Raw genomic sequence first — 16,555 nt, forward strand, 5'->3', positions numbered from 1 at the left:
CCAGCCACTTTGGGTCAGTGATTATGCTGCCAGTTTTGTGCTTTTCTGCCCCAAGTCTGGGCTTGCAGAGCCCCCTGTGCCCTGGATGCTAGAGAGTTTTGCAGAGAGCTAAACTGAGATGCCTCTGACAGGGCCCTGGCCATCTTTAAAGAGAGGAGGGACACACTGCCTTCGCCACGGTCACTGAACCTGCTCCCACTGATCCCAGCTCCACATCCAAGCTCCGGACTGAGGAATCTAGTCCTCTACCACACCTGTGTCCACCCTCCATCCGGAGCTGCCGCTCACGTCACCATGCTAGCCTCTAACATTGAGTGACTTCTAGGTGCCAGGTTCTGTGTGGGGCGATCTCCTCCTCTCACTAGAGGAATGTGGTGGGCATCCCTTCTCACAGATGAGCAAACTGCGACTGGAGTGTGTGGGCAACTTGCCCAAGAGTCACCACAGGGTTAGAAGCCTAGCTGATCACGGTACAATCTGGTCGATGAGTAGCAAAGTGCCATGACTCATACTTTTTCTGTTAAAATTTTAATAGTGATCGATTAAAGTAGAGGTGTTTTATTGGTGATTTTGATGATGAATCACTTGTCTTTCTCTCTCTTACAGAAGACAAAATTTTAAAGTCAAAACTTTTGTGGAATAGTACTGTTTTTAGGAACCAATCCCTAATGATGATAAGTTGCTTTAATTTCTACAGTTGCCGTTTATAAATTGTCAGGTGTTGGATATTTTTCTAGATGATTTGAAAGAAAAACTAGACAGCTACCTGGAAATTTTTCGGGGGAAGATCAAACTAATTAGAAACAAGGAGAGAGAGGGGCTGATTCGATCCAGAATGATTGGAGCAGGACACGCTTCAGGTATGGACATCCCTCAGGACACAAGCCACAGTATGCCTTGCAGCTCCCTCCCTCTGTCAGCCTTAGACCCTCTGTTGGCTCTGAAAGTGTTCTGCTTCCAAATGTTATGTTATTTCAAATGGAAGATATTCTTTTAAAAAAGCCTGAATGCCAGCCCCTGTTACCGACCCAGTTCCCCTGGGTACAAATTCTGAGTCTTTTGGTGTGGGCCATCCAGTGGGAAAACACCTGTACAGGGTTCAGGTTTCTGGCCTGGCACATGTGCAGGAAGAGAGGGATGGAGGGAGGTTGGCACTGAAGAGCTTGGGATTGCAGCGTGGCTCTCAGAGAGGCTAATGGGCTGGTGGCCTTGAAGGATCCTGAATGGCCGGAATGACCCGTCTCTGGGTCCCCTTCCTATAAACGCACACATGCGTACACACACACACACACACACACACACACACACACACACACACTGTGCTCAGTCACTCTCTGGGAATGCCCTGAGGGGAATGTGACCTTGACTGAACCGCCGTAGATCCCAAAGCTTGGGCAACATGGAGGTGTCCAATCTACGCGTCCAACAGGTTCTCCTGAAGGGTGATGTGAGCAGCACAGTCCCAGGGCCAATGAGAGAGGTTCCAGATCCAGGTAGGGGAACCAGACATGGACCAGTGATCAGAGATGAGCCCCTCACCCGCAGCAGGTGGGCATCAGCCACCAACACTGCTGGGCAGCTGAGCCTGGCGAGATCTGAGCACCTCCCCAGAGGGCCTCCTCCTCAAGCTTCCCGCCAAACCTGCCTGATCACAGGGTGTTTGTAGAGCATGAATCGAGAAAAGAAGAGAGGTCCCTTTTAAGGACATTTTATCAGTCCACACTGCAACTGGATGTCCCTGCTCCCTAGCAGGAAGTACCTTCTTGTTGAATGAAAGGCCAAATAAAAGTAAATTTTGATTATCTTTTTTTATACTCTTTTTCTAAGTTGGACTGATAGTGGAGATGTTCTCTTAACTACAAAGATAATACATACTCATTATTCAAAACTCAATACAAACCACCAACACAATGTAGTCCGTTTGAGTGTCAAAACCAACTTTATACAGTTGTCACCCTTAATCCACAAGACAGTTCAAGACTCCCAGTGACCTGAATCTACATATAGTACTGAACCGTATGCATTCATAAGGACTGTGTTTCCAGGGTTCATCTGCCTTTCGCTACCTTTGTGTTCTGAGGCTATGATTAACAAGGGTTCCCTGAACACAAGTTCTGTGACATCACAACTATCATCTGAAACCCAAGAAAGCTACTCAGTGACTAACTTGCAGATGTCATGTACAGCATGAATACACTGCCCAAAGGGATGATTTATGTGCTGGGTGGGCAGAAAGGGGTAGGTGAGATTTCTTCACCCTCCTGGGAGTAGTGTGCCATTGAAAACTTATGAATTGTTTATTTCTGAAATTTTCCAGTTAGTATTTTCACACTGTAGTTGACAACAGGTAACAAAAACACAAACTGAACCTCAGATCAGAGGGGAACACTGTCTGAAAGAGCAAACCCCCATTCCTCTCTGTCCTCCTTACTCCAGTTTCTTTTTCTTCATACTGTTTATTGCTATCTGTCCCTTTGTGGAGGTCAGTTTGCTGTCCAGTTGCCCATAGATTACAGGATGGACATTGCATTTCAGAAATGCAGGTAGCTTACTCCACCAAGGAGAATAGGAAGCTTTGCATGGATTTTGCAAAGTGAAGAAGAAGTAAGAAAAGGAATGTTATGATCAGATGGATTGTAATATATCTAAAGGAAAGGTTATGTTGTCTCCCCCCCCTCACCCCACACATACACCACCACCCATGGGAACAGAGACTCTGTGGTTTGGAAGTAGCTGTGGGTAACTAGGAAATGCCAGTAACCAAATGCAATGTGTTCACACTTGGGTGAGTGCAAAGCCAGACAACAGTGCTTCCTCAAACAAAGGAAGCAAGGGAATTTTACTCACCCTGGAGTGGCGCCCCAGGTGTAAGCAGGGATTGCCAAGGGCACAGCGCAGGGCAGATGGGATTGCCTCTGAGGTGGGGAATTTGGCATTACATGGAGGTAATAATGGGCAGAGTTCACTCTAGGTCACCTAGAAGGGAAGCCAGGCAGTTCTGTCTGGTTTAAGTTGATCCCTGTGGCTTTCTCTGGAGGGCCTTATCTGCAGGACAACTGGAAGGACTGCTAGCAGTCAGCACCTCCTTCCCAAAAGCACAGTGTTGGGCCACAGCAGCTGACATTGCCCCTAGGTGTGGGCTTAACCAAGGAAGGAGAGGGAAGAACTTTCTATGGCTAGCATGCCTGGGGAGCAGTAGCTTCTACAGAGATGGTCTTCACCCAAAACAAGATTGTAAGGGAATTTGATAAAAATCAATGTGGAAAGGAAAAGAGGGCTGTCCATAGGAAGAAAAACCTGGGGAAATAAGTAGCTGAAATTGGAAGTCCCTCCTGCCTGGAATGCGTAGAATGTATTTTATGACACAGAGCTGGCTTCGGCCCGGCCACTCCCATGTTGTCTAAGCAGAACAGACCCTCATTAAAACTTGCACTCAGGCCTGTGATGTGTGGCTCAGAAGCAGAGTGCTGGCCTAGGAGGTATCAGACTCCGGGTTCCATCCCCCGCACCACAATAAATAACACCACGGTGAGGCTCCGAGTTAAGACAAAACAAAACTTGACCTCAGAGTAAAAAGCTTTATGCACCTTTGCATCGCAATCACCAAACCGAGGCCTGAGAAGGTATCATCTCAGTAAGAATTAGCTAAATTAAGTGGGTCAGTGAAGGCCAAACTAAAAATGACTTTTAAAAATTGAAGCCCAGCTCAGTTCCACCTGCTTCTTTAGGACTTTTCCCAAACCAGTCTCTAGCCCAGTTCGCCAGCTTCCTCTGAACACCCCAGCTCATGGTGTCCCACCTTTTGGGACATGATAAAGTACGTGTTTCCTGTTTCCTCCAGGGCCAACACGGGGGAATGCTCTGCAGGTCCTCTCTGCATCCTGTTTGGGTTCCCAGGTGGATTAGTGTCAGTCTGTTCTTGCCTCCCCAGGGGACGTTCTGGTGTTCTTGGATAGCCACTGCGAGGTCAACAGAGTCTGGCTGGAGCCCCTGCTGCAGGCCATCTCCAAGAACCCCAAGATGGTAGTGTGCCCTCTGATAGACGTCATTGACGAGATGACCTTTGAATATAAGGCCTCTCCTCTTGTAAGGGGCATTTTTGACTGGAACCTGCAATTTAAATGGGATAAAGTTTTCCCTTATGAGGTAGAAGGACCAGACGGACCAAGTAAACCAATCCGGTGAGATTTCTTATGGTTAAGGGGAAACGGCATATGTATATTGGGATCTGAGAAAGAAACTTTCCAATATTCCCTAGATTTCTGGGACTTAATGAAGGTCTGCTTTGTTGCTTGTTTCTTAAACTCCTTAGTGCCAGATTTTGGTAGATGTTAAGTTTCTACAATTGAAAATGTGAATCCCAGTTTGGAAAACCACCACGGTTAGTAAGTATGCCTCTGATCCCTGATTTCCCCTCTTTAGAATGCGGGCTTCGTCGTCAGGAGCAACCTGGGTGCTGATCCAGGAACAAAAGGCCAAGTTAGCCCAGAGGAAAATGCACATATAAAACATTATCCAAGTGTTTTCACATGTGATTTCATTGGCTGAGATGAACCTGGTTTTCCTAGCTTGTTCACTGTGGAAAATATATTTTAAAATGGAAGAGCAGCTGAATTTGCTATTAATTCTCACTTGGTTGTTTTGAATGCTGGGACTTCTGGCTGCGTTTACGAGGTCATTCCTGAAGAGCTTCCTTACTGATACCTTGGTGCCAGACTCATCCCTCATCACAAATCACATGAAAGTTCCAACTCTGTAGGCCAGCAAGTCCTTACCTGCACCTCTCTTCTAATTCAGTTACAGCAAGTCACCAAGCCTCTCCACATCGGATTCCTTCCCTGGAACATCTGGAGACTAATACTTCACGGGGTTATTAGGAGACGTAGGTGTGTATACAAAAGTTAGCTATGTTACGTTGTCAGCTATGATGGCAACCTTGGTATCTCTCGGGCTCCCATCTCTGACTACAGGACACGGTATCCTTCTCTTGGACCACCCATCGTCTTCCTGGCCTGGCTTCTCTGCTCTGCTTCTTGGGCACCATCCAGAACACCAGCCTTTTGATCTCTCCTTTATCCCCTCAGCATTTTCTTCCTTCTCATGGGTCCTGGATTTTCTGATCTATGCATTTGCTTCTCTTGCCTGCACCACGGTGGCTGAGCCACTTTACTTCTGCCACAAGCTCTGCCCATCTCCGACACAGCACCAACCCCGTCCTCTGTTCCCTTTGTTCTTCTGTGTGACCTGACATATTCTGCCAAAAACTTAAAAGATGTGCCCCCACCCTAACCCATGCTGATGTCCGCCCTGCTGCTCTGGAAAGCCTCATTCACTCATTTTTCCCCAGTGGCTAGAAAAAAAATCTTGATTTCTTTCCTTAGTCCACCTACCTGCCAACCTGAACACCCTACCCTTGATGAGCAACTTTACCTCTGACTTAAAAGATGAAACCAAGACTAAAAAAAACTGAAAGGAGCCAGGTGCACTGGCTCACCTTTGTAATCCCAGCGACTTGGAAGGCTAAGGCAAGAGGATGGCAACTTTGAAGCCAGCCTCAGCAATTTGACCAGGCCCTGTCTGCAGAGTGCTGCTGAGGATGTGAAGAAACCTGAGATAGGTTATGTAAAACAGTATGGTGATCCCTCAAAAATAGACCCCTCTACTGGCTATAGACTCAAAGGAAATCATATGGGTACACTGAAGAGACATCTGCACTACTCCCAACAGCCAAGAATCAATCTAAATGGCCATTGATAGATGGGTGGATAAAGAAAAGGTGGTACAATGGAATATTATTCAGCCATAAAAAGGTGAAATGCTCATTTGCAACCATGTGGATAGACCCCGAGGATATTGTACCAAGGGAAATGAGCTAGATGCGGAAAGACAAGTGCCATAGGACCTCACAGGGACCTAAAAAACACAGATCTCAAGGAAGTGAAGAGTCCAACAGTGAACCCCAGAAGCCAGGGAGGGAATGGGGAAGGCAGGAGAAGGGGGGGTCAGCCAACAGGGCAGAGCCACAGTTAGGAGGAGTAAGTTTGGGGTTCTATTGTAGGGAAAGGCAGGGAACTATAGTTCAGAATAATGTACAGCATGTTCCAGAAAAGCTAGAAGAAAGAATTCCAAATGTCTCGCCATAAAGTCATGATACTGCTTGTGATACTTGCACAGTTCATACATGCAGAACACACTAGTGTGCCCCAAAATTGTAGACAGTTCCTACAGCTCAACTACAAATGAAACACATACGAAGAATATGATGTTCACATAATTTGGTGAGAGCTAAGTAAATGTCATTGACTACTTTTAAGTAACTGTAGTTTTAACTTAGTAATTTCACACACTTAGCTGGATGTTAAGATAATGTTAGTATTGATACAGTTGCTTCCTAGTTTCTAACTAAGTTACACTAATATTCAATATAATTTTTAGGAAAACTCATGATTACTATCTTTTTTATTCTTCCCAGGTCACCTGCCATGGCTGGAGGGCTTTTTGCTATAAATCGGCATTATTTTTACGAAATTGGACAGTATGACAAGGGCATGAATTTTTGGGGAGGAGAAAATGTGGAGATTTCACTAAGGGTAATTTGAACTTTTTAAAAAAAATAGTTACCTTTTTATAGAGAGAGCAAAATTTGACTTTTAGTCATGTAAATGATGTGGTAATTATGTTCAATTTTCCTCCCTGAGCATCCAGGCCCCCTCCAGCGTCACATGCAAACAACAATGAATGGGGCTCCTTGCAAAAATTGAAAACATTCAATATTAAATTCTCTCCCCATTCGTTTTGTTATTCTGAATGGATAGTACAGCAAGTTAATCTACTTTTAATCTGCAGGTTCTCTTTCCATTGTCTTGGAGTTGTATTCTTTTTCCAATTCTTTTTCTGTTTAGATTATATCTCATCACCCCCTTTCCTTCGTTCTTTCGGCTGGTCATTTCATTTTTTTTTTTTTTATTTCTTTCAAGCACAGATTTCTTTCCTAAATCTTCAGGTCCCTGATTGTGCACCTAGGAATCTGTACAGCAGTTTCTTTTCCTCCAAGCCTCTGCTTAGCGGAATCTCGTGTTTGTTGTTTTTATTGCTCCTCCCCCAACCTCCCCTTGTGTTTCCTGCTGGTCCTGGCAGGATTTTATAAGACCCAAACCTTTGGCACCTTTTATTCTGTTTGGACAACTATTCCTCATATTACTATATTGCTCTCCTAGAATACTGTAGAAGGAATTTCCCCCTTTCAGCACCTAATAATGTATAAGCTCATCCTGGGTCTCAGAATAAAATCATTTTTGTGAATGACACAAGCATATTTGAAAAGTAAGAGTATTCCACTCCCTGCAGGTAGCAAACGACAGCTGATATACTATTCAAAGGTATTAATTATCCCTGTTCCAATACTTTCAACCACTCCATTCTCAATGGCCCCTCTGTATCTTTTAAGCATGCTGGGGGTCTCTTGTCAAAAACAAAATGTAAGTTAATAAATAGCTGTAGAACTCAACACTAGCAGCTGCCTCTGACCTTGTCTGTCCTGGGAATCATCTGTGCATTTGCACAAACATCTTCATCTCTCATTTGCTCTTCAGTCTAATTAGACAACATCCTGTGACATCATTCCAGGAACTGTCACTGGTCCCTGGTGGTTTGCTTTGGTCTTCCATCCAGTGGATGTCACAGCAGCATTGATCCCAGAGACCAGTCTTTTTCAGAAGCCTTTTTGGATTTTAGAGCCAGGATCCAGGTCCCCTCCACTGCTCAGTGGCTCTCCGTTTCCTTCACAGGAACTCCTGCTGCTGCTTGTGAGCAGGGGTCCTGAGGTTTCTTTCCTAAATCTTCAGACTTCTCATCCCAGGTGCCCTTTGAGACTTGGCTGGCATTCAGCCACTCTGCACCTGGAAAGTCATGCTGGTGGTCAGCCTAGTGCACTCTCTTCATCTGGATGAAAGAACCTCCACTCTGAGCCACCTAAACCTCCCATCTGAATCCCAGTCTCTAGGCCAGGCACTATGGCCCCTGCCACAGTCCAGTAACTAAAGGAACAGCAACTGCTGGCTGTACTGGGCGCTGGTTTCTGGGTCTGTGAGATCTGATCATTGTTCTGGGAGTAACAGGGGTTCAGGGCATGTTCTTGTCCTACTGAATGGATGGAACCAAACCACATGGAATAACCAAGCTTCCCCATGAGCTACCTGGGCCTGCATTTCCCTGGCTGAAGCATGTCAAACAAAGGAGTCCAGCATCACTGTGTCAGGGAAATGGCCGGTCCAGAGGTGAGGGAGGGGAGTGAGCCGCCGATGTTTGCTGAATGAGATTTCCATCTGCCACTGTTTCTAGAATGAACAGCTAAATGGAAAGAGAAATAAGTAAACAAATAAAGCTGGCATTAGTAGAAAAATGCTGTATTGTGTATCAGTGGTTTTGCTGCGTAACAAATATCCCAAAGCACAGTGGCTTGAAACAACAATCAATTGCTTTTTCCCTCCTAGCTCATCTGCTAGAGTAGTTCTGGTATTAGCCAAATGGCTGGTTTCTGTTGGTGTTGCTTCCACTTCTGTGGCCACCTGGAGGCTCAGCCAGTGCTGGGTTGGCTGGGATGGCTGCGATTCTACGCTGGGAATTGGCTCAGGAGGTCTCTGTGGGCCCAGTGATTGGCATTTCTACCAAGTTTCCAAGTGATGCTGATACTGGTGACCTGAGGACCACGTGAGAGCCATTAAATTCCAGTCAGCAGAATTGCCATGGCAGATACTCTGCCAGATGTACAAATGATATGCACAAAATTTATATCAGAAGCCCATTCTTTGTGGTCTATTTTTTTAATAATGAAATTGGGAACAACCCAAATGCTCAAATAGTATGACTTTTCAAATAATTTTGCATAACATCAAATGAAAAAAGCCAGTTATCTTCATGTTGTGTGTGTGTTTGTTTCAGTACACGTCCTGGGTTATGTTTTTTTGTTTGGTTTGGTTTGGTTTGGTGACAGCGTTTAAACCCAGGAGCGCTTAACCACTAAGCCACACTCCAGCCTTTTCATTCTTTTCTTCCTATTTTAGTTTTAAGACAGGGCCTCAGTCTGTTGTCTAGCTCAGAATGTCAGGATGAGAAGTGAATTTTGTTTTCTTATGTGTGCTTTTTATATTCATTTTCAATGACTTTATCTTACTTTCATGTAGTGAATCATTAAAAATAAATGTCATAGGTGATAGATACAAAAAAGGATGGATTATTAACTTTTCAGTCAGGACTGGCATTTCTCTTGTCTCTTGCTTGTATCTAATAATATTTAGGATGAGAAAGGAGGGCTGCTTGGCATCCAGAGTGCTGGCTCTTAGCCAGACTTCATAAATTTGAATACTGTCTGTGCCCCTTAACGGTTCCACGTTGTAAAAACTGCTAAACAATCCGTATGTGCGTTTCCTCACCTATAGAATGGGGATAATTAGAGTATCTTCATTATAAGGCTGTTGAAAGAATTAAGTGAAATAAGGAACAATAAGTATTATGATTTATGTTTGTAAAACAACAACAACAACAAAAACTTCAGCAGTGGCCTATTCCTAGCAAAAATATCTGAATATGGTTTTTGTTTTTCTTTTGTCTAGATCTGGATGTGTGGAGGCCAACTGTATATAATTCCCTGCTCTCGAGTTGGACACGTTGTTAGGAACCATTTAAAAAGAGATCCTGACTTGGAGAGAGCTGTGATAGAGAACTACCTCCGAGTGGTGCACGTTTGGATGGATGAGCACAAGGTGAGGAGCACCTGCCACAGGGAGGGACACAGCAGGCCCAGGGCAGGGCTTCTTGGGAAGAAGCCTTCTGTTGCTCCCAGATCCGAATGTTCTCCTTTTCTGTTTTCCATAACTTAGCGGTGCCCCTTCAACACTCTTCCACCCATCTCCAGTCCCGTTCTCAGTTAATTCTATGCTGCTAGATTTGTACCTCATTTTTAAAAAATTTAATTTCTAGGGACACTAGAGTTTTTCAGAAGTAAATCAACCAACATACATAAGAAATTCTTTTTTTTAAGAGAGAGAGAGAGAGAGAGAGAATTTTTTAATATTTATTTTTTAGTTCTCGGCGGACACAACATCTTTGTATGTGGTGCAGAGGATCGAACCTGGGCCGCACGCATGCCAGGCGAGCGCGCTACCGCTTGAGCCACATCCCCAGCCCAACTGCATACTTTTTTAATATGAGAGGTTAAAAAATGATGTTCCATCATGTTAAATTGCATTCACTTAGTTATGAAAGATTCTGAGATTATTTTCACCCTGGGGAAATAGGCTGCAGACTATGATGGCCAGGACTCGACCATCATTGGGTGTGGTCAAGAAATGCAGAGGAGCATCCAACATGGTACACATGGCTCACCAACATGGATGAGTGGGACCCTCTCAACACTAGTTCCAGGCATTAGCATAACATAAATGAAAATGCAGCAGTTCTGCTTCCAAAGAGGCTTGGGTCTACTTAGGACGCATCCTTCAATATGGGACTGATGATGTCCATTAGGCATTCACCCTAAAATACAAAATAGTGACCAGTTGTGATATTGAAGACCAATACAGACGTACATTTGCTATGTGCCAGCCTCCTCTCCCAGGGGTTTTGCATGTATGAAGCTCTGAGTCCTCCCAACAACCTCACAGGCGTGCAAAAAACTCACCCAAGATCACAGGTAATTAATGGCAGAGTCAGGATTGGAACCCAGGCTGGCTCCCCCAAGAGTCCATTCTCCCTTAATAACCACCATCCCCATCCTGAAGAGAAATAAAAGTATCCATTGAGACCCGGAAGTGACAGGTTTTGTCCTGGAAGGAGAAAGGGGGCACTGCAGTGGGCAGCTGGGGATCTTTGGCTCCTGAGAAGTAGGCCCAGTTTCCTGAATCCTGAACCATGGCATGTCCTGAGCCTCTGAGCTGGTGAGTCATCTAAGGTCCCATGCTGTATCTCTGCTTTGTTCCCTAGACAGAGGGAAGGTTGGTTGGTTTGCTTTGTTTAGTTCAGATGTTGAAAATATATGCTGCTCGATTTGATATGATCTGATTACCAAAGGTTTGTTTGGCTTAATGAAATTATTCTTTCTGTTTATTTAGGCACATTTTTTAAACCAGAGACCTGCTTTGAAATTTAAGTCCTATGGAAACGTTAGTGAACGTGTGAAATTAAGAAAACAATTGAAGTGCAAGTCATTCCAGTGGTATTTGGATACCATCTTCCCAGAGTTGGAGGTATCTGTAAACTTCTGGTGAAAGATAATCTAATCATTTTCCTTAACTAAGAATTAAAAAGATCCCTTGCCTTACCACATAGTGACATTGGAGGACAAGTCTGGAAGCTCATGGAAAAAGGTGTAATAAGATTCACAGCCAGAGTTGCCTCCATCAAGAGCTATTATTTATATCCCCCACCCCCCCAACCCCGCTTTTTTTGTACCAAGGATTGAACCCAGGGTGCTTAACCACTGAGCCATATCCCTACCACATTCCCCCCTTTTGTGGTTTATTTTGAGACAAGGGGTCTCTAAGTTGCTTAGGGCCTCACTAGGTTGCTGAGGCTAGCTTTGAACTTGCGATCAGCCTTCTGGGCTGCTGGGGTTATAGGTGTGTGCCACCATGCCCGGCTGTTTCCCCCCTTTAATGACAATTCCTAAGCCTTCATTGTACATCTGCTGCTGAATTTCCAGGTTGGCAGGACCTTGAGCATTAGTGGTGTAAGCTATCACAGAGTTAGGACTCCAGTGTACCTTGCTGGGATAAAGTACAGTGTTGTCAATTATTTGGTAAACTCACTTAGTCCTGGTGGCCTCCAGGGACCTTGCCTGCTTTTGGAGCCTTTGCCAACCTGATTGTTACTCCAAACAGATGAGCTAATGTGGTTGCCTCAGAGAGACATTCATAGAGAGCTGTGCCTGGTCCATACCAACTGGGACTGAGCTGGGCCAAGCTCCTTCCTTTGCCTCCAGCACAGGTTCTGGGGCTGACAGCTTGGTTGGGTTCCTGCACTTCTGATGTCCAGTCTACTTGCCTGGGCGTCTCAGTTCAGTTCTCCGAGTTGGCTTGCCTGCTTGTTTCTGCCAGCCTTCGAGTCCTTTGAGACACTCCTCTTGTACATGAGTTTGCTCTATCATGTCTGTGCCCACCTGTGGCTCTGGCCCACCTCTCTCCTGACACTGCTCACACTGGGTGTCTTGTGGTGACTCCATGCACCACCTGACTTGACTCTTCAGCTGGGGTTGGGGAGGAGGAAGTAGCTGGTGTCCCAATCTGTGTGAACACCCCAATGCCTAAAGTTCTCTGGGGCTACAGGAATTGCTGTGAGATTCACCATGGTGATAGTGCTAGGAAGGTGAAAGAGATTTGATTCACACAGACAGTAAAGAGAGAAAATGAGGGTAGGAACGCAGCATATGCTGGAGGAAAGCTAAAGAAGCCACTACAGAGCAACAGCTTCATTCACGTATTATGGCCACTTGGTCAATGGCCAAGGGTTTACTGTGGACCAGGAAGACTTCTAGGTGCAGGATGCCACAGGGAGCATGGCAGACAACATCCCTCCCTACTGGAACTTCTGTTCTTCAGATAATGTGTACATGTAAATAGCAAAGAATCAGTTTATGATCTCTTTATTACCTATTTAGCAAAATAAAATATATTAGAAACCTTTGCTAGAAACACATGGGGGAAACTGGGGCTAGTATATGACAGATGGTTAGGGAACTTGACTGAGCCTTTAAAGGGTTGACCTGGCAGCATCAAAGTGCCTCATTATGATCATATACTTTACCCATAGATTATGCCCTAGCTGCTTCTGGAAAATCATTAAAAATTGATTGCAATAAACCCATGAGTCTATTGAAATTAGGATAAAATACAAAATATTCTGTACCTGAAGGAAAAAGAGAACTATATTGTATAAATGTGGAGAATTGTCTTAAAGTAATGATATTTTCCCCCTAGTTTTGAATTTTTTTGTGTGTGTACCAAGGATTGAACTCAGGGGCACTCGACCACTAAGCCACACCCCCAGCCCTGTTTTGTATTTTAAATTATTTAGAGACAGGTGAATTGCTTAGGGCCTTGCTAAATTGCTAAGGCTGGCTTTGAACTCTCATTCCTCCTGCCTTAGCCTCCCAAGCTCTGGGATTACAGATATGTGCTACTATACTTGGCTTAGTTTTGAAATTAAAGAAAAAAATTTTGGTAGAAATATCAGCTTTGCCAAAAGAAAAAAAATGTACACTTTCTCTTTTTAAAGCCATAGACCTAATGTTAATTTTTAGTTTTGTAATACAATCTAGTTCAGGTACTAGATAATCCAAATAAGTCCTAGAAATAGTTCAGTATGACTCTTAGATAATCTCTTCTTGAATATTGTTTTCAGTTGGCTCTGGAAAAGTAAACAAATCAAATTAGCATCCAAGCATTTGCTGTTACTGAAAGGGAATTCATACTTGTTTATAGGTGATAATTTTGTTCTTGTATGATGTTTTTTTTTTTTTTTTTTTGGTACTGGGGGTTGAATCCAGGGATGCTCTGCCACTAAACTACATCCCCAGTTCTTTTATTTTTTTACTTTGAGTCTGGGTCTCACTGAGTTATTGAGGCTCAGCTGTATGGACATTTAAAATATCTGACTTGTATTCTAGAGCTAATTGAGGAAGTATCTGCTGACCTAGTAAAAGATTTTCACAAAACACAGTTTTTGGTTTGATCAAATGCTCAAACAAGGTTTAAATTAATAAACTCAGGAGTTTAGTAATTAAAGAATTCTTTGGGAATTGACTCTAAAACACACCTGTTTGAAGTCATAATTAATAAAAGCTAACCCTAGGCTTCTCCTGTGTTTCAGACCCTATAGTAAGTACTCTGCATGGACTATCTTATTTCAACTATACAACTTCACTACTTTATAAGTCCTATTATTCCTATTTCATAGATGAGAAAATTAAGATTATATTTTGCCCAGGGTGAAGGTTAGCAGATTTAGCTAGCAAAAATGCAAGATACTTGGTTAAATTTGAATTTCAGACAAATAAAGAACATTATTTTAGCATAGGTATACCTATAGTTTGAATGTGTCTCCTCCAAAATTTATGTGGCATAATAATATTAAGAGTAGGGGCTTTGGGAAAGTGATTAGGTCAGGGCAGAGCCCCTGTGAATAGGATCAAGTGTCCTTATAACAAGTCTGGACAAAGGTGTTCACCCACTTTACCATTCTGACCCCTGCTAGAGTCCCAGTGCTCCTCCCTCTGGAGGAAGCACATCTGAGGTGCCAGCCAAGAGCAACCCTCAGGAGACCACTGAGCCTGCTAGGCCCTTAATCTTGGAATTTCCAGCCTCTGGAACTGTGAGAAAATTGATTTCTGTTAAACTACCAAGTCTCAGCATTTTATTTTAGCACTATAAATGAAGGGCTAAGGAAAATTCCAGAGATTTCCTCTGTCCCTATGCCTGCTGTGACCTTTGCATGTCCTTGATAGAACATCTCAACTATGTAGGCTTCTAGGGTTTGAGTTTAGGTGTGGCTGGTTTACAGGAACTCAGACCTTCGCTTATCTCAGGGCAAACTCTCCCTCCTTATGGGGATCTGGCCAGTCCTTGGGGAGAGGGATGAAGTGTCCTTGAGGAGACTGCCAGGTCACCCAGGTTGTTAGACTTTTTTCCTTTGTTCTAACTCATATTTAAGGATTATTACTTATGTTTAAGGATGATTAAGGAGTAAGACTGGAGTTCCACTGGTGGAGAAGATGCTCAGCCCGGGACTTCCCAATGGGGACCCTGACAAGCTGCCCAGGGACTCCCAGCTACACGACTTCAGGTGTTGGTGTTTACCCAATCTGGTGATGTATTTTCTTCTCTTTCTCACGTGCCTTTCACTTGGCTACTGCTTTCTTGTTATTACAACAATAAACACTATCTCATATGGAGAGTGTCTTTTTTGTTACCGGATCTGACCTGCCAAATTCAGCAGCTGCACACATATGTAATGCTTTAACAACAAGACAGGTATATCCTAAATATTGCATAGGACAAAGTATTCTTTGTCTGAAATTGACATTTTAGGCCATCCTGTATTTCATTTGTCAACGGCATCCAGGGACAAAACAAAAACAAAATAACAAAAACCACAGCTAAATACTTGTGTAATCATCCTGGCCTCAAAGACTGTTTAACCACAGTGAGAGAATGCATAGAGCATTATAGTGGTGAAAAACCAGAGCTAATCCAAATCTTCAGTTACTAGAATAATGGTTAAGTAACCAATGTGCATTAATTTGGTAGAATAGTATTCAAAATAGCAGCTATAAACAAAAATCCATTTCATACTTATCAGACTGGCAAATATTTAAGTATCTGAGAGTTTCAAGGTTCGTGAGTACATGAAGCAACTGTCTTGCAGGCATGATTTCAAACTTCTATTTGCACATACAATACCTGAGGATCCGGGTAAACCAGGATTGTAAGTAGGTTTGGGGTGAAGCCTAAACCTCATTGCTTTTAACAAGTGCTCAGGCCAATTAATGTTGCTTATCATGGGTATTGAGCCCTGTGGGGCTAATTTGATAGTATACTGTATTTTATGTGAACTGCAACCACTAGGGGAGACTGTTATCCCGTACTCTCTGCATGAGAAACCCTCTCCTGAAACAGATGTTGCCTCCGGCCATAGTGAACTACTGCGCGGACTAGGGTGGAGGAAGTCAAAGGTGTTCCACCAGGCACTGAGCAGCAGTTCTTGAGGCAAACGTCCCAGAAGGACTTGGGGGATGGCCGTCACCTGCTTACACACTCAGTAACTGGGGAAAAGAGTCCTGAGTCCCGCGCGGAGACCTTGGTGGCACCTGACACCCTGAGGACCCTAGTAAGTATTTGGCACTGCTTGTTAATCCAGAAGAATGGCTGGATGAGGTTAGTGTCATTCCTCTCAAGAAGTTCAATGCTTTTAGTTCAGATACTGCTTTTTAATTTTTAACTTATAAGGGATGCAGATTTTCCTCCTTTTCCTACACGATATTCAGTTCCCCTGTTAATTGTAAAAGCAATGCGTTTTTTACAAGTAATTTTAAAAGTTCTTGACCAAGAACTTTTTTATTTCAGAGGAGGGGATATTCACCAACGTAATCTGGCATGACTGGGCCAAAGAGGAGCATCCACACTATTCTGGCCGATTTCGACCAGAGTTGTGCCCTCTCGCACCATGGCCAGCAGTAGGAGTCGTTTTCACCGCCGCTCTCTACATTTTGACCTATACGTCTCATCATAATACTACACATTTTGTCTTTTTCTTCTTTATTTAATGGTGGTACTGGGGATGGAACCCAGGACCTTGCAAGCCACTGCGCTACCCCCGAGCCCTTTCCACCTTTGCCGGCGTCTCCCAGGTTGCTCAGGCTGCGGGGAACCGGGGATCCCCCTGCCCCAGCCCCGCAGTGCCTGGGATTTCAGGCGCGCGCCACGGCGCCCTGCGGACCGCTCGGAATCCTCAACCGCGGGCGCCTTTCTCCCGTGTCGGTGCCCACTAGCTTCGCGGAACACGC

The 16,555-nt window shown here is 44.1% G+C and overlaps 1 protein-coding gene across 1 annotated transcript in view; it reads left to right on the forward strand.

Moving 5' to 3' along the window:
* Positions 1-11,264, forward strand: part of GALNTL5 (polypeptide N-acetylgalactosaminyltransferase like 5) — a gene marked incomplete at both ends in the record, with an annotated part of 40,525 nt that extends 29,261 nt beyond the window's left edge. The window contains 5 exons of the mRNA XM_081283347.1: positions 738-860; positions 3,932-4,181; positions 6,473-6,590; positions 9,612-9,761; positions 11,109-11,264. Coding sequence (XP_081139473.1) covers positions 738-860; positions 3,932-4,181; positions 6,473-6,590; positions 9,612-9,761; positions 11,109-11,264 — 797 coding nt within the window. The remainder of the gene's footprint in view (positions 1-737; positions 861-3,931; positions 4,182-6,472; positions 6,591-9,611; positions 9,762-11,108) is intronic.
* Positions 11,265-16,555: the final 5,291 nt, after the last annotated feature.

This window comes from Spermophilus citellus, assembly GCF_964194105.1.
Source record: "Spermophilus citellus genome assembly, chromosome: 3".
NCBI lineage: Eukaryota > Metazoa > Chordata > Mammalia > Rodentia > Sciuridae > Spermophilus > Spermophilus citellus.